Here is a 17,663-nt window from a genome sequence, read left to right as displayed (position 1 = left end):
CAAATTACGGTAACAGCCCAAGTGTCCATCGACTGATGAGTGGATAAAGAAGATGTGGGAGACACACACACACACACATACACATGCTTGCGCGCACACACAGACACACAGACACACAGACACAGATACACACACACACACTAGAATATAACTCAGCCATAAAAAAGAATAAAATCTTGCTATTTGCAATGATGTGGATAGACGTAGAGAGAATTATGCTAAATGAAATAAGTCAGTCAGAGAAGACAAATATCATATGATTTCACTAATATGTGGAATTTAAGGAACAAAACAAATGAGCAAAGGGGAAAAAAAAAGAGAAGCAAACCAAGAAACAGACTCTTAACTATAGAGAACAAACAGATGGTCACCAGAGGGGAGGTGTGTGGGGGGATGGGTGAAATAGGTGATGGGGATTAAGGAGTGTGCTTGTGAGGAGCCCTGGGTGATGTACGAAAGGGTTGAGTTACTATATTGTACACCCGCACCTAATATTACACTGTATGTTAACTAACTGGAATTTAAAGAAAAACCTAAAAGAAATGCTATTTTATCATACGTGAAATTCCCACACACTCATGGATCTGTTTTTGGATGCTGTTCTGTCCAAATGACTTATTTTTATCTTTTTCTCTGTAACATCATACTATCTCAGTTATTATAGCATTATAATATTGGTTTTAGTATTTGGACAGCAGAACCTCCCACATTATTCTTCATTTTTTAAATGTTCTTAAGTTCACTATTTCATTTGGAATCAATGATAGCATCAGCTTGTCATGGTCCATCACTGGTGTTGAGATTTTTGACAGCAACGGCATTAAAGTTAAGGAGCCATGAGAGACTATGGTCTCTGGGAAACAAACTGAGGGCTTCGGAGGGGCGGAGGGTGGGGCAATGGGATAGGCCGGTGATGGGTAGTAAGGAGGGCACGTATTGCATGGTGCACTGGGTGTTATATGCAAGTAATGAATCATGGAACATTGCATCAAAAACTAGGGATGTACTGTATGGTGACTAACATAACGTAATAAAAAAATTATTATTAAAAAAAAAGTTAAGGAGTCAACTGAGGAGAATTGACATTGTTATATAGCCGAGACTTCTGCTCCAAGAAATGGGCAGGTTTCTCCCACTTCTTCAAGTCCTCTCAAGTCAGCCTTTGCCAGGCAATCCTGTGGTAACCGGCGACTTCCAATCTCCTAGTGGCATACAAAACACCAAAGATTTATTTCTCACCCACGTGATGTGTTGGCAGCAATCTGGCTGTGGTTTTGTTCCACGTGTCTCCTTCATTCCAGAACCCAGGGCTGAAGGAAGCACCTTATCTGGGTCATTGCTGTCCTCATAGCAGGCTGCAGTGGCAGAACGCTGTGATGACTTGTGTGGGCTCTGCCCAAGAGTGGCATACATCACTAACCATCATGGCCCTGCACGAATTGCATGGCCCAACCCAAGGGGACGAGATGGCAAGTGTCATCCTCTCACTGGGAGGCCAGGGCACAGCTGGGAGCAATGGCACACCTACCTTGAGGCCATTTTTATATTCTTCAGTGAAATTTTAAAATACTTTTTTCTTCACGAAGACCACTTTATATTTTTAAAGTATTTCCCTCAATATGTATAGTGTTATGCTGTTAACATGGGACTCCTTGTATCTTATTGGTTATTAATAAGTCTATTGATTTTAAAACATTTGTTTTTAATTGTGGCAAAATACACAACATAAAATTTATCGTGTTAACCATTTTTAAGCACACAGCTGAGTGACATCAAGTACATTTACGTTGTGTGATCATTTCCACCATCCCTCCCCAAAACTCTTTTCATCTTGTAAAACTGAAACTCTGCACCCATCGAATAGCTCCGCATTCCCGTCTCCCCCAGCCCTGGCAGCCACCATCCTACTCTCTGTCTCTATGCGTTTGTCTACTCTAGATACCTTGTGTAAGTAGAATCATCCAGTATTTGTCCTTTTGTGACTAGCTTCTTTCACCCAGCAGAATATCCTCAATATCACCCTTGTTGTAGCATATGTCAGAATTTCCTTCCTTTTTAAGGCTTAATGATATGCCATGGTATGGATGGACCACATTTGGTTTATCTGTTCATCCATCAGTGGATACTTGGGTTGCCCCTACCTTTTCGCTCTTGTGAAAATTGCTGTTATGAACCTGGTTGTACAACTATTGATTGTGAATGTTTGTCTTATATCTAGATTCATTACTCTAGTAGCTTATATTCTTTGGTTGATAGCTTATTGCCTATTTTTCATCTTTCTGTTGTTTGAGAATCTAGAATGGAGAGGACATCCAGCTGTTCCCTTTGGGGACCATGTAGCACAAAGACATAATTTAAGAGTTTTGTGGAGTGCGAACTTGGAAGAAAATAGGTGGCTAATGGCTCCCCTTTAACTCCCACTTTATTAAATATCTCCTGCACCCTGTATTGCCACCCTAAACATATTTTTTTAATTCATTTGTCATTGTGTTTTTCATTTTCTTAGTAATTTTTAAATTGAAAATAGTTTTATTGGGGGATGATTTATACACCATAAAATGTTCATATCTTAAATGTACATTTTTGACAAAGACGTATTCCTGTGAAACCCATAAGCTTATGAAAATGTAGAACATTGTTCTCACCTGTGAAAATTCCTTCAGGCCCTTTCCAATCCATCCCTTCTTCCCAGAGGCAATCAGTGCTCTGATGTCTATCACCACAGATTAGTTTTCCCTGTCTTGAGCTTCATATGAATGGAATTGTACTTTATGTACTTTTTTGTATTTGATTATTTCACTCAAAGTAATGTCTATTGGAGGACTTCTAGTCGTTGCTTATACCAACAGATTATTCCTTTTCATTACCGAGTACTATTCCATTGCCTGAATAGACCACAATGCGCTTATCCATTCTCCTGTGGGTGGGCATGCAAATTGCTTCCAGCAGAATATTGGGAATACATCTTCTGTGAACATTTGCATGCAAGTCACTTAGAACTATTTTATCTGCTGCATCTTATTTAACACCGTAGTCAAACTCTGAGGTTGAAACTTTTGGTATCCCCATTTTATGGTGGAGATTATTCTACCCTTGATGGTTAGTTTACGTGGTTGATGCGGCTACTTCATGACAGATTTGAACCAGGGCAGTCAGACTCCACAGATATTGCAAACAAACGTGCTTTGTTACATGATGTAAGATATTTTGGTCAAATAACTTTTTTGGCTTCAGAAGTCACGGATGTTTATATTGGGTGAGTAACGAATATAAACCTATCTTGGTCTCTTCAGATTTCTTCAAAAGAATATGGAAAAGAAGTGGATATCTTTGCCTTGGGGCTAATTCTCGCAGAACTTCTTTACATATGTCCCACTCTTTCGGAAACAGTGGAGGTAAATAATCTCACAAAAAGAATTAAGCAACAAAAAGTATTAGCAGTCATCTCCAAAGTGCTGCTGAAGTGATTACCTTCATGTGAGGATCAGCTTGAATACATTCGTGTTGACTGAAAAGGAAATATGGATTTTATCTTTTCCATGTTTGGGCTACCAAAGCTTTTTGTTGAAGACCAAAACCTTTGGTCTTTCAGAGGTGTGTACACCTCATAAAACTACAGCTCTTTCTTATCTGAGTCGGTCAGTAAACTTCTACCGATTGCCTGCTTTGCATACGACACTGCTAAGTGCTACCGGGTTATAAAAATGAATAAGCCTTGTTCTCGAGGAGCTTATGTTCTAGGATGGAAAATAAGAGAATGCGATGCATGTCTTGGGGGAAGACATGAAGTTTTGTGGAAATGGCTAGGACAGAGATCTTGCTAGCTATAGGGATTTCAGTTTCGGGGGGTATTTAAGCTGGCTTTGAAGGATTGGTTTGCTGCTAATGGTCCAAAATAGAAAGAAGACAATTCCAGCCTTCAGACAACAGTGTGCAGAGTGCGGGATTAGCAGGCAGTGGCATTTGTATTGGAGTATATAGTGACAAGGAAGTGATGGTTGGTGGCACTGGAAAGACATGTCAGACCTAGATGAAGGCAAGATGGTGGACTTTCATGTGGAGACAGTGGGGAGCCGCTAAAGGCATTAGGCAGCTGGACAGCTTGGTCTGAAGATCAGTACAAGGACCTGGCCTGGAGCCAACAGCCTTCTCTGTACAATGGGGTAATGAAAATACCTATCCCATAAGATTCCAGAAAGGATGAAGGGAGATAATGCATATGATGCTCTTAACACTTCAACATGTCATGATGTTAAGGATGGGGCAAGGTGGGGAAGGGGTGTCCTGCGCGCTTCTTGGCTAAGAAGCAAGTTTGGTTTTCCTCCCAAGTGAATAGTTCCCTAATGATTATATATGTATGTTTTCTTTTCAGATTTTTAAAGAGCTAAGGGCTGGCAAGTTCTCAGATGTGTTTGATGCCAGAGAAGTAAGCACTTGAAAATAATCAGAATTTTATTTATTTCAATGTTCTATTTCTAAGTATTGACTCATTATCATTACAGAAAATTCTTCTGAAGAGATTACTGTCACATGATCCCATGAAGCGACCTAGTGCATCTGAAATACTGGAGACTTTGAAGATGTGGAAGAATGTTGTAGTGAAAAACGAACGAAGCACATGTTAGAGCCCTTCTAAAAAAGTATCCTCCTTTGGATATTCAATTTTTTGGTAACTGTCTAAAATCTTCTAGGGACTACTGATGATATTTACCTTCTATTTTCATCTTTACCTTAATTTTTCACTACGTTTTAGGAAAGTTTGAATCTTTTTTTTTTAACTTCAGAAACATTCATACATTTGCCTAATTTTCCTGGCTCATCTCCTTATTATAAACATAGGGAGGGAAATCTCTCAAATTTTTATATCAATTAGTGAATCAATCAATTAATAAATATTTATTAAGTGTTCACTCTTTCTAGGCCAAAAAATATAAGATCTGTCCCTGTCTTAAATAACTAACCAACTTGTTAGAGAAATATGGTATCCATAAAAAGATAAGTGATATACAATCATTTTGGGAAACAATTTGGTCTGATCTCGGTGAGTTGAAGGTGTACATACCCTCAAAGCCATCAATTCCATTCCCACTTGCATGCCTACAAGAATGTTCATAGAAACTCTGTTTATAACAGCCAAAAGAACAAAAAACAATGTCCATCACAAGAAAAATGGATAAATAAATTGTATTTTTTCCACACATTGTAATACTGTATAGCAGTAAAAATGAATGAATGACAAGCTAAATATCGTAACATGATACATCTCCTGGGAACATAATGTTAAGCAAACAAAGCAGGTTACCGAAAATATAGACAGAAAGGTTCTTTACATAAAGTTCCAGAGAATGATAAATGAAATAATTTTGTTTAGAAATGCAAACAAATATGGTCAAACAATAAAGGGAAAGAAAGGAATAAGAGATATTAAATCCCATAGTGGTTCTCTGAGGAGGGACGGAAGGTGAGGGAGATCTGGGAGGTCAACTGCAAAGGTAACAGTTCACTACGTTTCCTTAAGCTGTTGAGTTTTTTAGAACTAGAAGCTTGATTTGATTCTGGTTCAAATTTTTTCCCAAGAATGCTGCATCGGTGATGCTGTATACCTCCTTTGGTATCACGTCAGGAGGGCTATGTTTGGTTGTTCCACTTTCGGTGATCTGAAGATTGATCGGTGGGCTCTGGGGGTGTCATGTACTATCAGGTTTCCTCTGCATCTTCCGCATAACGGTTTTGGCAACCATTGATGATTGTCGCTTGGATCCATTATTTCAGTAGGGGTTGCAAAATATGGATTTTTCGGATCCCATCAGACCTCTTTGTCATCTGTGATTCTTCTATAAAGAATATTTATTTTTAGAATGAATTGGTGCCCTGGCAAAGTCCAAAGGTGACAAATGAGGTTTTTGTTTTTTGAGCAGGGGTGTGACCCAACCAGTTCTTTGAAACAGTGTGCTTGGAATGGGTTGGAGCAGGAAGAGACTATATTTGGAAGACCAGAATGCTGAGAGGCTGTGCCGGCCTGGAAAAAATAGTGGGGTCAGAACCAAGAGGAGCTGGTAACTAATTGTGAGGATTAATGAGAAGGTACACAGCAAGCTTCCAGGCTTGTTTGAAGGCGAGTGGCTGGATTAGGATGCCATTACAGGTAATACAGACCTCAGTCAAATTAACCCCCAAAGAGCCACACATACTTGAGAGCTATTTTGTCTCACATGTTTATCTATTATACAGTTTTTCATTGGGGTTTAAGCCAATAGCGAGGCCACCACATGTCTGCCTACACGGTGAGGTGAACACTTTTGGGAAGTAAAATGTGCGTTCTTACGTGGAGACGTCATGTTTGTGTTGCTGCTGGAATATTCAGGTGAAGATGTAGAGCAGACCATAGGAAACACACACTAGGGACACGATGGAAAGGGTGGAATCGTACGCAGAATGACGTGTATGTTATCTGGAAGCAACCCCTGCAGCTCAACTTTGAATCCAGGGGATTGCCAAGGGAGATCATATAGAGGAAAGCAGGCTGAGGGACAAAGTATGGCAGACAGTCCGTTCGGATATTTACTCTTTATATCGAAATGTCCACCCAGTCCTCAATGGCTGTGATTCTGTATCTGTGACTGTGGCCTATCCTCAGCCTACATTTCCTCAGAAAGGTCTCAGATGAAGGGACTGCGGGTGATTGATGTACGGTGGCCTCACTGTTTAAACTCTGACTAAAAACTGTGTAATAGGTGAAACTGTGAGGCAAATATCTCTCAAATAGGTGTGGCTCTTCAGGAGTTAATTCAAGACCTGTATCAGTTTTCTATGACTGCTGTAACAAATTACCACAAACTTGGGGGCTGAACACAACACCCATTTATTCTCTGACCATTTTGGAGGCCGGAAGTCTGAAATGAGTATCACTGAGCTAAAGTCGAGGTGTTGGCGGGGCCGTGCTCCTCTGGAGGCTCCCACTCCATGACCCATGTTCACTGTTGCTTGACTAAGCCCCCACCACACAGGTCAGCTGTGTTCCTTGAACAAGGTTTTGCACTCGGTGGCTCTCTACTATGGTTTCTACCTAATATTCCCTTCAAATCTTTTTTTTTTTAATAAAATTTTACTGAGATTTAATTCACATACAATTCACCCATTTAAACTACACAGTTCAATGGTGTCAAGTACGTTCAGAGTTGTGCAGCCATCATCACAATTTTAAAACATTTTTGTCACCCAAAAAGAAAACCCGTACCCGTTAGCACGCATTCCTCATCTTCCCCCAAAGACTAATCTACCGCTAATTTACTTTCCATCTCTATAGATTCGCCCACTCTGGACATTTCATTTAAATGGAATCATACAATATGTGGTCTTTTTCACTTAGCATGAGGTTTTCAAGGTTCATCCATGTTGTGGATCAGTACTTCATTCCTTTTTATTGCCAACTAATCACCAATTATATGGATATATCACATTTTATTTATCTATTCATCAGTTGATGGACATTTGGGTTGTTTCCACTTTCCTATTATGAACACTGCTACTATGAATATTCATGGACAAGTTTTATGTGGACATGTTTTCATTTCTCTTGGCTGAATACCTGGGAGTGGAAAGGCTGGGTCACATTGTCACCCTCGTAACCTTGTGTATCCAGGTTATGTTTAGGACCAAATTCAGTGTGATTTCATAGTGTTCCATCATCTCCACTCAGAATGAAACTTCTCCCTAGGACTGCTATTGTTCAGTACCTCAGTATTAAGCTCACCAATTTGCCTTGGAGCGCAGTAATCCCTACGTGGCTCTTTCTGTGAATTTCTGGAAAGCAGGGACAGGCTCTCTCATTTTTGTATATCCCAAGGCAGTGAGTGTACTGCCTTGCATAAGGCAGGAACTCTGTAAGTGGTTTTGAACTGGTGGGAAATAAAAGTATTAAGAATTTCATATGCTTGAATCTACAAAATGTGTGTAATCCTAAATAATCTTCACTTTCAAATTTCAACAATTAAATGGCAAATAACACTTAAAATAAAGGTGTTTAAAGCAAACCAATTTCGTATGTTAAAGTCTGTTTATTTTGAATTATAGAAGCTCCAGTATTTTGGATTTATATTAAGAAAATGAAACACTTTAGAAATTATAGGTAGGACTTTGAAAACAGCACAATATAAATAAAAGTAAATGACAACATGACATGTTAAAATTTAAGTTTCAAATTTCACATAAAGTTCACTGAAGCAAATTCAAATTCACTAAAGCAAATTTAAAACTTCAATGTTTTGCTTCTGCTGGTTTTCATTATTGTTCTTATGAAATCAACAGACATATTAATAAAAATAAATTTTTACTCATACTGAAAGCCTGTATTTTTGTCAACGGATGGGCATGGAGGGGTATTTCCCACACTCCAAGGTAGGCCTATTTCTAGCCCTTGACCTGGAAATGCAGACCAGAACTCTGTTGGAGTCACAGATTCCATCAAGGTTCTTTGCACATTCTCAGCCTAATTATGCATTAACATATTAAAAATACTTTTGGCCACTAGGCGGTGGGAAGATTCCTCCACAGTCAGTAACAGGAGAAAAAGCAGCTGCTGCCTAACTCTGTTCTGTCTGAAACAATCCACGTGATTTGGGGAATGACCGCATGAATGTCAGGATACTGGCTGAAATGACAGGAAAATATCTAACTGTAATTCCAAGGAAAGATGAACTCCTTTGTTTTAGCTATTGATTCAATTTCATTGTTTTTTAAGTGAAAAAGTAAATATTCAATAGTATTATCCAACTGTATAAACTCTAGTATTATATATAGGTATATATTTTCATAAAAATAATGACTCATTTTCTGGATGAAGAACAGAGGCCTAGAAGTTAACTAGGTTAGTGCTTTGTGAGCTCTGCTGCGTCTCAGAATCAAGGGTAGTAGTGCTCAGGCCACACTGACCAATTCCATCAGAATCTCTGGGGGTAGAACAATTGTATTTTCCTTTTTAAAGCTCCCCAAGCTAAACGTGAGAACAAACGAATTAGGTCACATTAGTTCAGAGGCTGATAGAAGTTGTACTATTGATTATCTTAACGCAAATATAGGTTGGCTTTTGCTGTGTTTTTGAGTGTGTGGTTTCTAATAAGGGGAAGGAGGGTGATCTCTTGCTCAATGGTACTGAAAGGTGAGCTATAAAATTGTACCCCAGAACGTAACAGCGCTCTGTATTTAACCTGTAGCACTAGTCCTCATCCACAGGTGCTTATCAGACTCATTCTTAGAACTTCAAAAGAAATAGATATCCAGAAATTATCCTAGACCAGCTGAATCAAAATCACTTGGGAGGCACTTGAGCTTGTGAACCTTAAAAAAAAGTTCATGATTTTTTATGTGAAATTTTGGTTGAAGATCTTTAGAGGAGTGCCACATGGTATGTCCTTAGCTACATTTGGTAAAGTTATAGGGAGGCAGATTTTAGGAAAATAACTTTAAAAATCACATACAGCTACCCAGCAATAGAATGATCCATTTTAAGGCAGCAGTAAGCCCTCAAGGGCTGGAAGAGTAAAGGCACAGGTTGGGCTGCCAACTGCTGGGAATGTTGTCGAAGAGCTCCCAAATTTAGTAAGCAGTTGGATCACCAGGTATTTAAGGTTACTCCCAATTCTTAAGTTTCATTAGCCAAAACCTACAATCGCTCACTTACAATGGATACTCACATTGTCATGAAAACTCATGATTTTGCCAGAAGTATCATAATTATTTCGTTTCTAAAACTGGCTAGAACGAAGTAGCGTTCATGGAATGCTGCCTTTGATACAGTCTTACTGAGGGGAATACATTTCTTTCCTCCTCATGCTTGCATGGAAGGAAGGGACTTTTTCTTGCTCCTTGGGAGACAGTGGTGTGGGAACAAGCTCCGTGAATCCTCATTCATCCCCTCTCGACAGGTGTCTCATCTGATGAGTGATTCTAGCAGCAGGAACTCAGCATGTGTGGCCCAGCCCCCTGGTGGGTTCTCTCACCTTGAAAGTTGAATGGTCTCAGAATGCAAAGGTGGGCTCTATCCCTGGCAAGGCAGAGGTCTGCAGTTGTGTCCAGGCAGGGAGATATTTAAGGGAGCCTTACAGGAGATCAAGTCAACCTTGCTCTCCACTCCAGCTTCACTGATAATAAAGCTGACGTTTTGATCTCTCTCTGACTCCTATGTCTTATTTCTCAATTTGTTCCAAAGTGAAGAGGGGAATAAGAGAGTTACCTGTTGGTATCCTTAAGCCCAATAAACATCACAATCCGGTCATACATTGTAATTGCCTGTGTCTATAATACTTGTGTCCTGAAATGGCATTCTGTTATGTTTCTGAAGTCGATGAACAACTATAAAGTACAAAGTACTTCCAAAGTTACAAAAAGAACACAACATACAAAAGGCCATCTTTCTTTACTAGCATAATTTGGGAATTCTAACGCTCAATTGTCTATTTTTAGGAAACAATAACATTTTCCAAGTTTCTAACTTTATTGAGAATAATCTTAGTCGTGATCTGCAGAAGTTGGTCCTGGGCAATTTGAAGAGAGGTCGTCTTTATCTGTGATTTATGTGAAGAAAATAAAAGATTAATACAACTTGTATAGTAAACTATTCCAGAAAATTATGTTAACATAACATGTGTTTCATAGCTGTGTTTGCTACTTACTCAGTGAAACCAGGAAAAGATACAACAAGAACCAACAAGTCTTTACAGTCAAGCACAAGGTCCTTAAATTCAAGTTAACAAAGCCAGCTTGGGCGAATGTATTAGAAGGGAAAGTACTCGGCTCTATAAGACACCTGGCCAGTTTTAAACCCATTTCTTTCCTTATGATAAAAAAAAATGGAGTGGATTTCAACATTCCGATTTTTATTGTTCAGGGACAATATCTAACTACATAAAATCTAGTTCTAAGAATTTTAAATATTTTTCAAGTACTATAGCTGAAGAAGAATATTTAAAAATAAAGCACAAAAACAAATCATCATCCCCAAGTAACTAAAAAATTCTTCCTTTTGAAACAGAAGACTGAAAAATTTCCTTCTGTACATGAAGTTTCTGAAAAGTTAAAAGCACCTTTAATAAGGCCTCAATTAATGGGGCGCATGGGTTGCTCAGGTGGTTAAGCATCTGCCATCTGCTCAGGTCATGATCTCAGGGTCCTGAGACTGAGCCCCTTGTTGGGCTCCCTGCTTAGCGGGGAGCCTGCTTCTCCCTCTCCCTCTGCCCCCACTCCCCAACCTCCCTCTCCTGCCCCGCTCGTGCTCTCTCTCTCAAATAGTTTTTTTTTTTTTAAAAAAAGGCCTCAATTATTTCTATATCCACTATTGGTTTAAGACATTGATCCCACATTGCCATTTGGATGGAATAAGTAATTTCCATTGTCTATGGGGAATGTGACTTTCACACACACATATACACAGACACACACACACGCACAAAATCAAAGTTAAAAAGAACATTTGTGTTCAATATTTTTAAAAAGTACGAGGTATCCTCTTACCTTCATAGGCTGTTCCACACCAAATACAATACAGATGTTCTTCTCTTAAATACCCAGTCAATATTTGTAATTTTTCCAGTACCTAGATATAGGACATAGGCACATTAACAGTCCAAACTGAACAGAATCTTGGTTTTCTGGTCTTTTGGATCCTGCCAAATTAGCCCAAGGCTATAAATCTTCTGCTACTCTCTTAACCAAGTAGAAGTGTGAAGGGCAGAGTATATTAGAACATGTCCCAGTTTATCAGCCACCCTGATATTTTCACAAGTCTGCCAGACACAAAGAGACCACTTGTTAGCATTTAGAAAATAGGTTTGGGTTGGCTCTATTTTAATCAGCATCCTTTAAAGACCCCTTCTACTTTCAAAGAATCTTCCTCCCTGGTGGGATGAGAGTGAACACTGCCTCCCTTTGTCCTTAAAGTTCTCACAACGTCCTCTCAGTTAAGCGGAACACTGGTTTTTCAAATTGTAAATGTTTCCTATAAAATGTTCATATACAAATAACCATAGAAATGTGATTCCTTTCTTGAATAATCTCCATTTCCTTTGAACTGTGGGGTTTTTTTTTTTTTTTTTTTTTTTTTTTTTTTTTTTTTTTTTGCTTTGTTTATGGGTAAAGGAGGTATTCCTATAGAATTACTTCCAGAAGTTTAACAGGCAACAAGGTAGAAATTAAAATCATTGACATCTGCAGTTCATCCATCATCCAAACTGAAGCTGAGATGAGAGTGCAAACTGAAGCTAAAGGAAGAAATTATATAAAGTTTTGGTTTGGGGTTAATAAAATAACCCTATAATGTCGTGGTTTTCAACAAGGGCTGATTTTTCCCCTCAGAGATATTTAGCAATGTCTGGGGACATTTCTGGTTGTCACAGGGGGAGTGGAACTGGCACCTGCTGGGTGGAGGCCAGAACAGCGTCCCCCAACAATTACCCGGCTCAAAGCGTTAACAGTGCCAGGGCTGAGAAACCCTGCTCAAGGAACTGGTGGCAAAACATACACTTAAGTCTTCACTCTTATATTCATCTTCATCTGGCTCTTTTTCTTCCTCCTTCTCTTCCTCAGTCTCCTCTTCAAGCCCCAACCAGTACCATGCTTCCCTGGGAACCTGAATGTTCTGAAAATGGGAGAATTATTCCCCATTAAACACAAGTATGTTCATGTCAACATGAATTCCTATTCTTTCAGTTCAGTATTTACTGAGTGTTGCTTCAAGAGTTGAGCACTGTGCTGTATGAACCATGGGGACGAAGACCCAGTTGGAATACTGTCCCCAAGTTGCTGCCAGTCTAGTGGGGAAAAGGCGTCATGGGTATACATACCCTAATGGGCATAAAATAATACATATAAGCTAGAAATCTTAAGTGTCATGACACAGACACAAAATAAAATGCTACGAAAATATAGAAAAGTAAGAGATTGCTTCCAGCGATCTATTTACATATGGGGGAAATTTTACAAATGTTTTTGAGACTTTAAATAAAGTCACTTTATTTTGGTGGAAACATCAAAATAAAAAATAAAAGCAAAGTAAAATAAAAGAAACAATAGAATTTTAAAAACCACTCACATCTGAAATAGATAGTAATCTACCATGATTTTACTAGTTAGGGACACAAAAGGTACTGAATATGGACTAAAAATAGGCTATTCTGGTTAATCAAATATTCTGGTGAACAGAATTTCCAAATGCACCAGCTCTGAGTCATCGATACTCAAACAAGCAGAGAACAATCAAATATAGAAACGTTACTTGATGCTCATTGGGTAATTCAGACCACTCTGGTTCCTGCAGAGGACAAGTCACCCTGAGTATCGGTCATCAAACATCAGTAGTGCGTGTTAAATGAAGGCTTTACTGGAGAGCAGGCTAGATACACCCGCTTGGAGTTCTTTTCTTTCTTTTTTTTCTAATTAGAGGACAAATCACACCAGGTGCCAAAAAAGTGTTCCAAACTGAACACAGGTGGAAGGCTTGCCTTCTGAGTATCCAACTGCCGGCAGGCGCGCTGGCTTCTCCTCAGGTCCCCTTCCAGCTTCACTTCATCTTGCTTATGTTTAAATCGCAGTCTAAAAAAATAAATCAATTAAATCAATCAATCTATCAATCAATCAGTCACAGTCTCATTGAAAGAAGGCAACAGTCTACTAAGAGTCTGTATTCTCTTTACCCATTTTATGTGCCCAACTCCCAGAAAACATACCACGGTAAAGACAAGAGGAAACCCGACACAACGCGAGTACGAAGTGTTACCGAAACTGCTCTGCGGCTGTTTCTTCAGCTTGGTTTTTCATGTGAATCTTTCTCCTGTAGCTTTCTAGTTTTTCCTCTGCTTTCCGCTTCAGCAAGGCCTCATGACCAAGGCCGCTTTTCCCTGTTCAAACGGCAAACTCTGCTGAGGAACCTGCTGGCTTCACACTTTAAAACATGGCAACTGACATATTTGCCAATGACACACAATTCTAACTGGACAACAATCACTCAAAACCATTTGACATGAATGACAGGAGAAAACAGTAGAGATGTGGTTTTTTTCTAAGCCCCAGCACACGATTTGATTTTTACAAAGATCATTAGTCTGCTCTCATGTGATGGTCATGCTATATAAAGCTTTTTAAATTGGGAAAACAGTATCAACTGTCATTCTTTCATATAAATGTACTGAACAAATAAAATATATATATATTTTTTTAATTCATCCGAAGTATTTAGAAAAACACTGAATGCATAAATCTGTCTTCGAAGACTTTTAGGACATTTCAGTGGACAAAAGGAGCTTTGCATTTTTAATGGTCACAGCAATTTTTCCCCATATTTTTATGATTTGAATATTATTTTATCCTCACTAAATTTTTATTTTTAGTTTAAAAGATTTAGAAGTTTAAGAAACATCTTACTGAGGGTTTCCTATGAGAAGAACTGTAATAGTGCTACCATTAAAAAAGTATTTAATAAGCAAATATATGTGCTAGATCTAAGCATAAGTTATTATTACTGGTAAATATGCTCAAAAATAATTATATACCTGTTTTGACGTTGAGAGGAATTGGCTCAACAATACCATCTCCTAAGAAAAGAGAACAAAACACACAAACTACTTTAGAAACTCTTCCGCAAGCTACAGGTGAACATGGTGTGCAACGGTACGATGTTCTACACATACCCCTCCAGCTTCAGTGCCCCCTGAAATGGAAAACTGACTATAATCAACTACCTCCCTTGCCTTTAAACACCTGCTCCTCAGTGAGGCCGACCCACAGCCTCCTATGCCCTCGGAAGGTAGGGTTTCCAGAAGTGGAAACACTGATACTCTATGTCCAAGAGGGTGGCAGCCTCCAGGGAAAGCAAAGCTTTGCTAGGTGAGGATCAAAGCCATTACAGTAAAGAAGAGAAGAAGAAAAAGGCAGCTTACTACAAACATATGGCCTCTCCATCTTAATAAACAGTCTCACTTTCTAATAGGGAAGAGAGAATTAAGCTTGTCCAACCAGATGTTCATTTAGGCAGCTGCCGCAGGTACAGAGCGAGCAGGGCAGAGTCCTGCCATCCTCCTCAATGTCACTTCACCGTCCTTTGGCCGTTGCACTCCTCAACCCTTCTCTCATCACCATTCTTAGCTGCTGCCTTCATTGTAAGTCTCATCCATCCCAGAAGTTAGCGCCTTCAAGGCTGAGCTGGGCTGATAAGCAGCTCTTGAGGGCAAACGGTTGTCTAAAGTGGCGTAGGAAGATGAAAGTTCTCTATGTGCTTGTTAGCATATCAGAGACCAGTTAAGTTGTTTTAATTTCGGTGTAGATGGATAAAGAGTCGTCTCTGGTACTCATCAATACATCACCATTTGGTGGTTAGGAACACCTGCTTCTGTCCAGACAGAACTTACCACTCTTGCCAAGGGCCTGACCACTTTTATAGCCCATCTTTTGGAGCAGAGCAAACCCTTTGTTTTCATGGCCTAGTGCATTCTTCAACCCAATGTCACGTCTTTCTTGTTCTTCTTCTTTTAAACTCTTCTGCCTATTTTTCAAATTAGCTTCCTGTTGCTTTTCTTCTTTTCGACGGGCCTCTCGGATTTGCCTCAGCATTGGCAATCCTGGTCTGATGTCTTGTCTGAAGAATAAGCGAAAAGGTGATTTTAGATGAGTACATGAAGTTTTCTCATAACTTTGCTACTTACTCAGTTGACACTGCTTTAAAGTTCAGTACCTCTATGATCACCTTTGTTACTATTGATATTAGAACATAATCACTGACCTCTGAGAATAGCTGTTTTAATAAAAATAATGAAGGCTGGTGCCAGATTGTAGGAAACTAAAGGAAGTACAGAGCTGAAGAAACAGTAGTTTTACACTATTTTTCCTAGGAGGTTGGAAATAATAAAGAGCAAAGTTGAATACAAGCTAGAAGAGACAATCAGATAAAATAAAGCAGAAGAGTAAATTTCCTTGGAAGAGGAGAATAACAAGAACGGAGGGCAGAAGTCACATATTTAGCATTAAAAGGGAAGTACAGGCTCCTAGTGTCTTTGTATGAAAATGTAGGAGGTGTTCCCATTAAGCAATAAAACTAACCTTCCAACTCACAATACTTAGGAGTCTCCTACATAGCATTACATGAGCTGTACACATTTACTTACTGGACATTAATGAAGGAGTCAGACATATAGTCCTCTTCTTCTGCCATGTTCAACGTCATATGGCAAAAGTATCTATAAATCAAATAGGATAAAGTAACAATACCTATTACTTTAGTTTATAATGGAAATAGACCTTTCTCTTCAGCTCTCCCACATATTCAGGTGCCTCCCAACATCCTTCTGTGTGAAGCCCCCTGACAACTCACTCTCTTCCACACCAAGCCTCCTTCATTCCCTATTATTTTCAAATGAATGTCACTACAACCTGCCCATTCCTGACCTCTTTTAAACCTCTGACAAGTCTTTCTCTACAACACCCCTCCTTTTTCCTATAGTTGTGATCATTGCTTTAGTTCAGGCATTTCTTTCCCACCTAAACTATTACAACGACTTCCTAATTGGTTTCATTGCATTTGGCCTCTCCTCTTCCAATCTGTCTCCTACACGCTCTTCAGAGTGTTTTTTTTTTTTAAGACCTTTTTTTTTTTTAAGTTTATTTATTCTTTTAGTAATCTCTACACCCAAACGTGGGGCTCAAACTCATGACTCTGAGATCAAGAGTTGCGTGCTCTTCCCACTGAGCCAGTCAGGTGGCCACCAGAGTGGTGGTGGTGTTTTTGCTTTTTTTTTGTTTTTTTTTAAGCAGGCTCCCAGCGGAGGAGCCCAATACGGGGCTTGATTCCAGAACGCCGGGATCACGCCCTGAACCAAAGGCAGACGCCCAACGACTGCGCCACCCAGGTGCCCCAGTTTTGTTTTTTTTTTTTAAAACACAAGTCAGGTCATTTAATCTATTTCAAATCCTTCAATAAGCTCTACCTTGTAGGCGCTGGAGGACCAGTCACTATAACATGGTAGCACGAGGGATCCTTCATAATCTGATCCCTGACGCTCCTTTAGGATTCAATAGTCAAGTCATATGGGCTTCTCACTGCCCTCTGAACATACTACAGACATTTCCTTCCTCTGGGGCCTAGGCTACCCTCCTTCATAAAGTCTGTCCTGACCATTCCAGGCCTTGCTCTACAGCACTTCATGTTCAAGCTGCTCATTTGGAATTTGATACAGTTAACACCTCACTTACATGGAAACGTTTTTCAGGAGAGTTTCCATCCAAAACAGTTAAAATCATGTATTTTCCCTTAATAATTATCAAGAAAAGTGCATCTCAAACTTTATTATGTATAGGAATTGCCTCAGGTTCTTCTCAAAATCCAGAGTCTGATTCTGAGCTAGAGTCTGAAGTTCTGTATTTCTACTAGGCTCCCAGGTGGTATCAATGCCGCTGGTCCAGTAGCTAGTTACAAAGGGTGGTCATTTGTTGCAGTGCACATACACTGTTTTTGCCTGCATGCCATCCTTTCCTTTGGGAACCCAGCCCTCCGTGCTCCATGAGGTTCTAGTGGAGGGTGGCAATCTCAGTACTCTATACTCCCCTGGGGACTCCCAGTTCTGGTACACTATGTCCCAGCAACAGAGGAGATGATGAGCTAACCAGGGCAGAGAAGCATCTCT

General features: G+C 39.5%; 2 protein-coding genes across 7 annotated transcripts in view; one reads left to right on the top strand and one right to left on the bottom strand.

The window, feature by feature from the left end:
- EIF2AK2 (eukaryotic translation initiation factor 2 alpha kinase 2) overlaps positions 1–8,037 on the top strand; it is a 35,259-nt gene extending 27,222 nt beyond the window's left edge. Inside the window, exons 14-16 of the mRNA XM_040623099.1 lie at positions 3,294–3,395; positions 4,373–4,426; positions 4,503–8,037. Of these exons, the coding sequence (XP_040479033.1) occupies positions 3,294–3,395; positions 4,373–4,426; positions 4,503–4,625 (279 nt within the window). The 3' untranslated portion in view covers positions 4,626–8,037. The remainder of the gene's footprint in view (positions 1–3,293; positions 3,396–4,372; positions 4,427–4,502) is intronic.
- A 2,441-nt stretch (positions 8,038–10,478) lies between these two features.
- Positions 10,479–17,663, bottom strand: part of GPATCH11 (G-patch domain containing 11) — a 9,828-nt gene continuing 2,643 nt past the window's right edge. For all 6 annotated transcript variants that reach the window (XM_008700230.2, XM_040623101.1, XM_008700231.2 and 3 more), the window contains 8 exons: positions 16,149–16,220; positions 15,396–15,622; positions 14,541–14,582; positions 13,769–13,889; positions 13,494–13,584; positions 12,515–12,631; positions 11,509–11,590; positions 10,479–10,562 (listed from right to left, as the gene is read on the bottom strand). In XM_008700230.2, coding sequence (XP_008698452.1) covers positions 10,507–10,562; positions 11,509–11,590; positions 12,515–12,631; positions 13,494–13,584; positions 13,769–13,889; positions 14,541–14,582; positions 15,396–15,622; positions 16,149–16,207 — 795 coding nt within the window. In that variant the 5' untranslated portion in view covers positions 16,208–16,220 and the 3' untranslated portion in view covers positions 10,479–10,506. The remainder of the gene's footprint in view (positions 10,563–11,508; positions 11,591–12,514; positions 12,632–13,493; positions 13,585–13,768; positions 13,890–14,540; positions 14,583–15,395; positions 15,623–16,148; positions 16,221–17,663) is intronic.

Source organism: Ursus maritimus, unplaced genomic scaffold, assembly GCF_017311325.1.
Source record: "Ursus maritimus isolate PB19 unplaced genomic scaffold, ASM1731132v1 scaffold_6, whole genome shotgun sequence".
NCBI classification, from domain to species: domain Eukaryota; kingdom Metazoa; phylum Chordata; class Mammalia; order Carnivora; family Ursidae; genus Ursus; species Ursus maritimus.
Note: the sequence above shows the minus strand (reverse complement) of the source record. Positions and strands in the feature narration are given on the sequence as shown.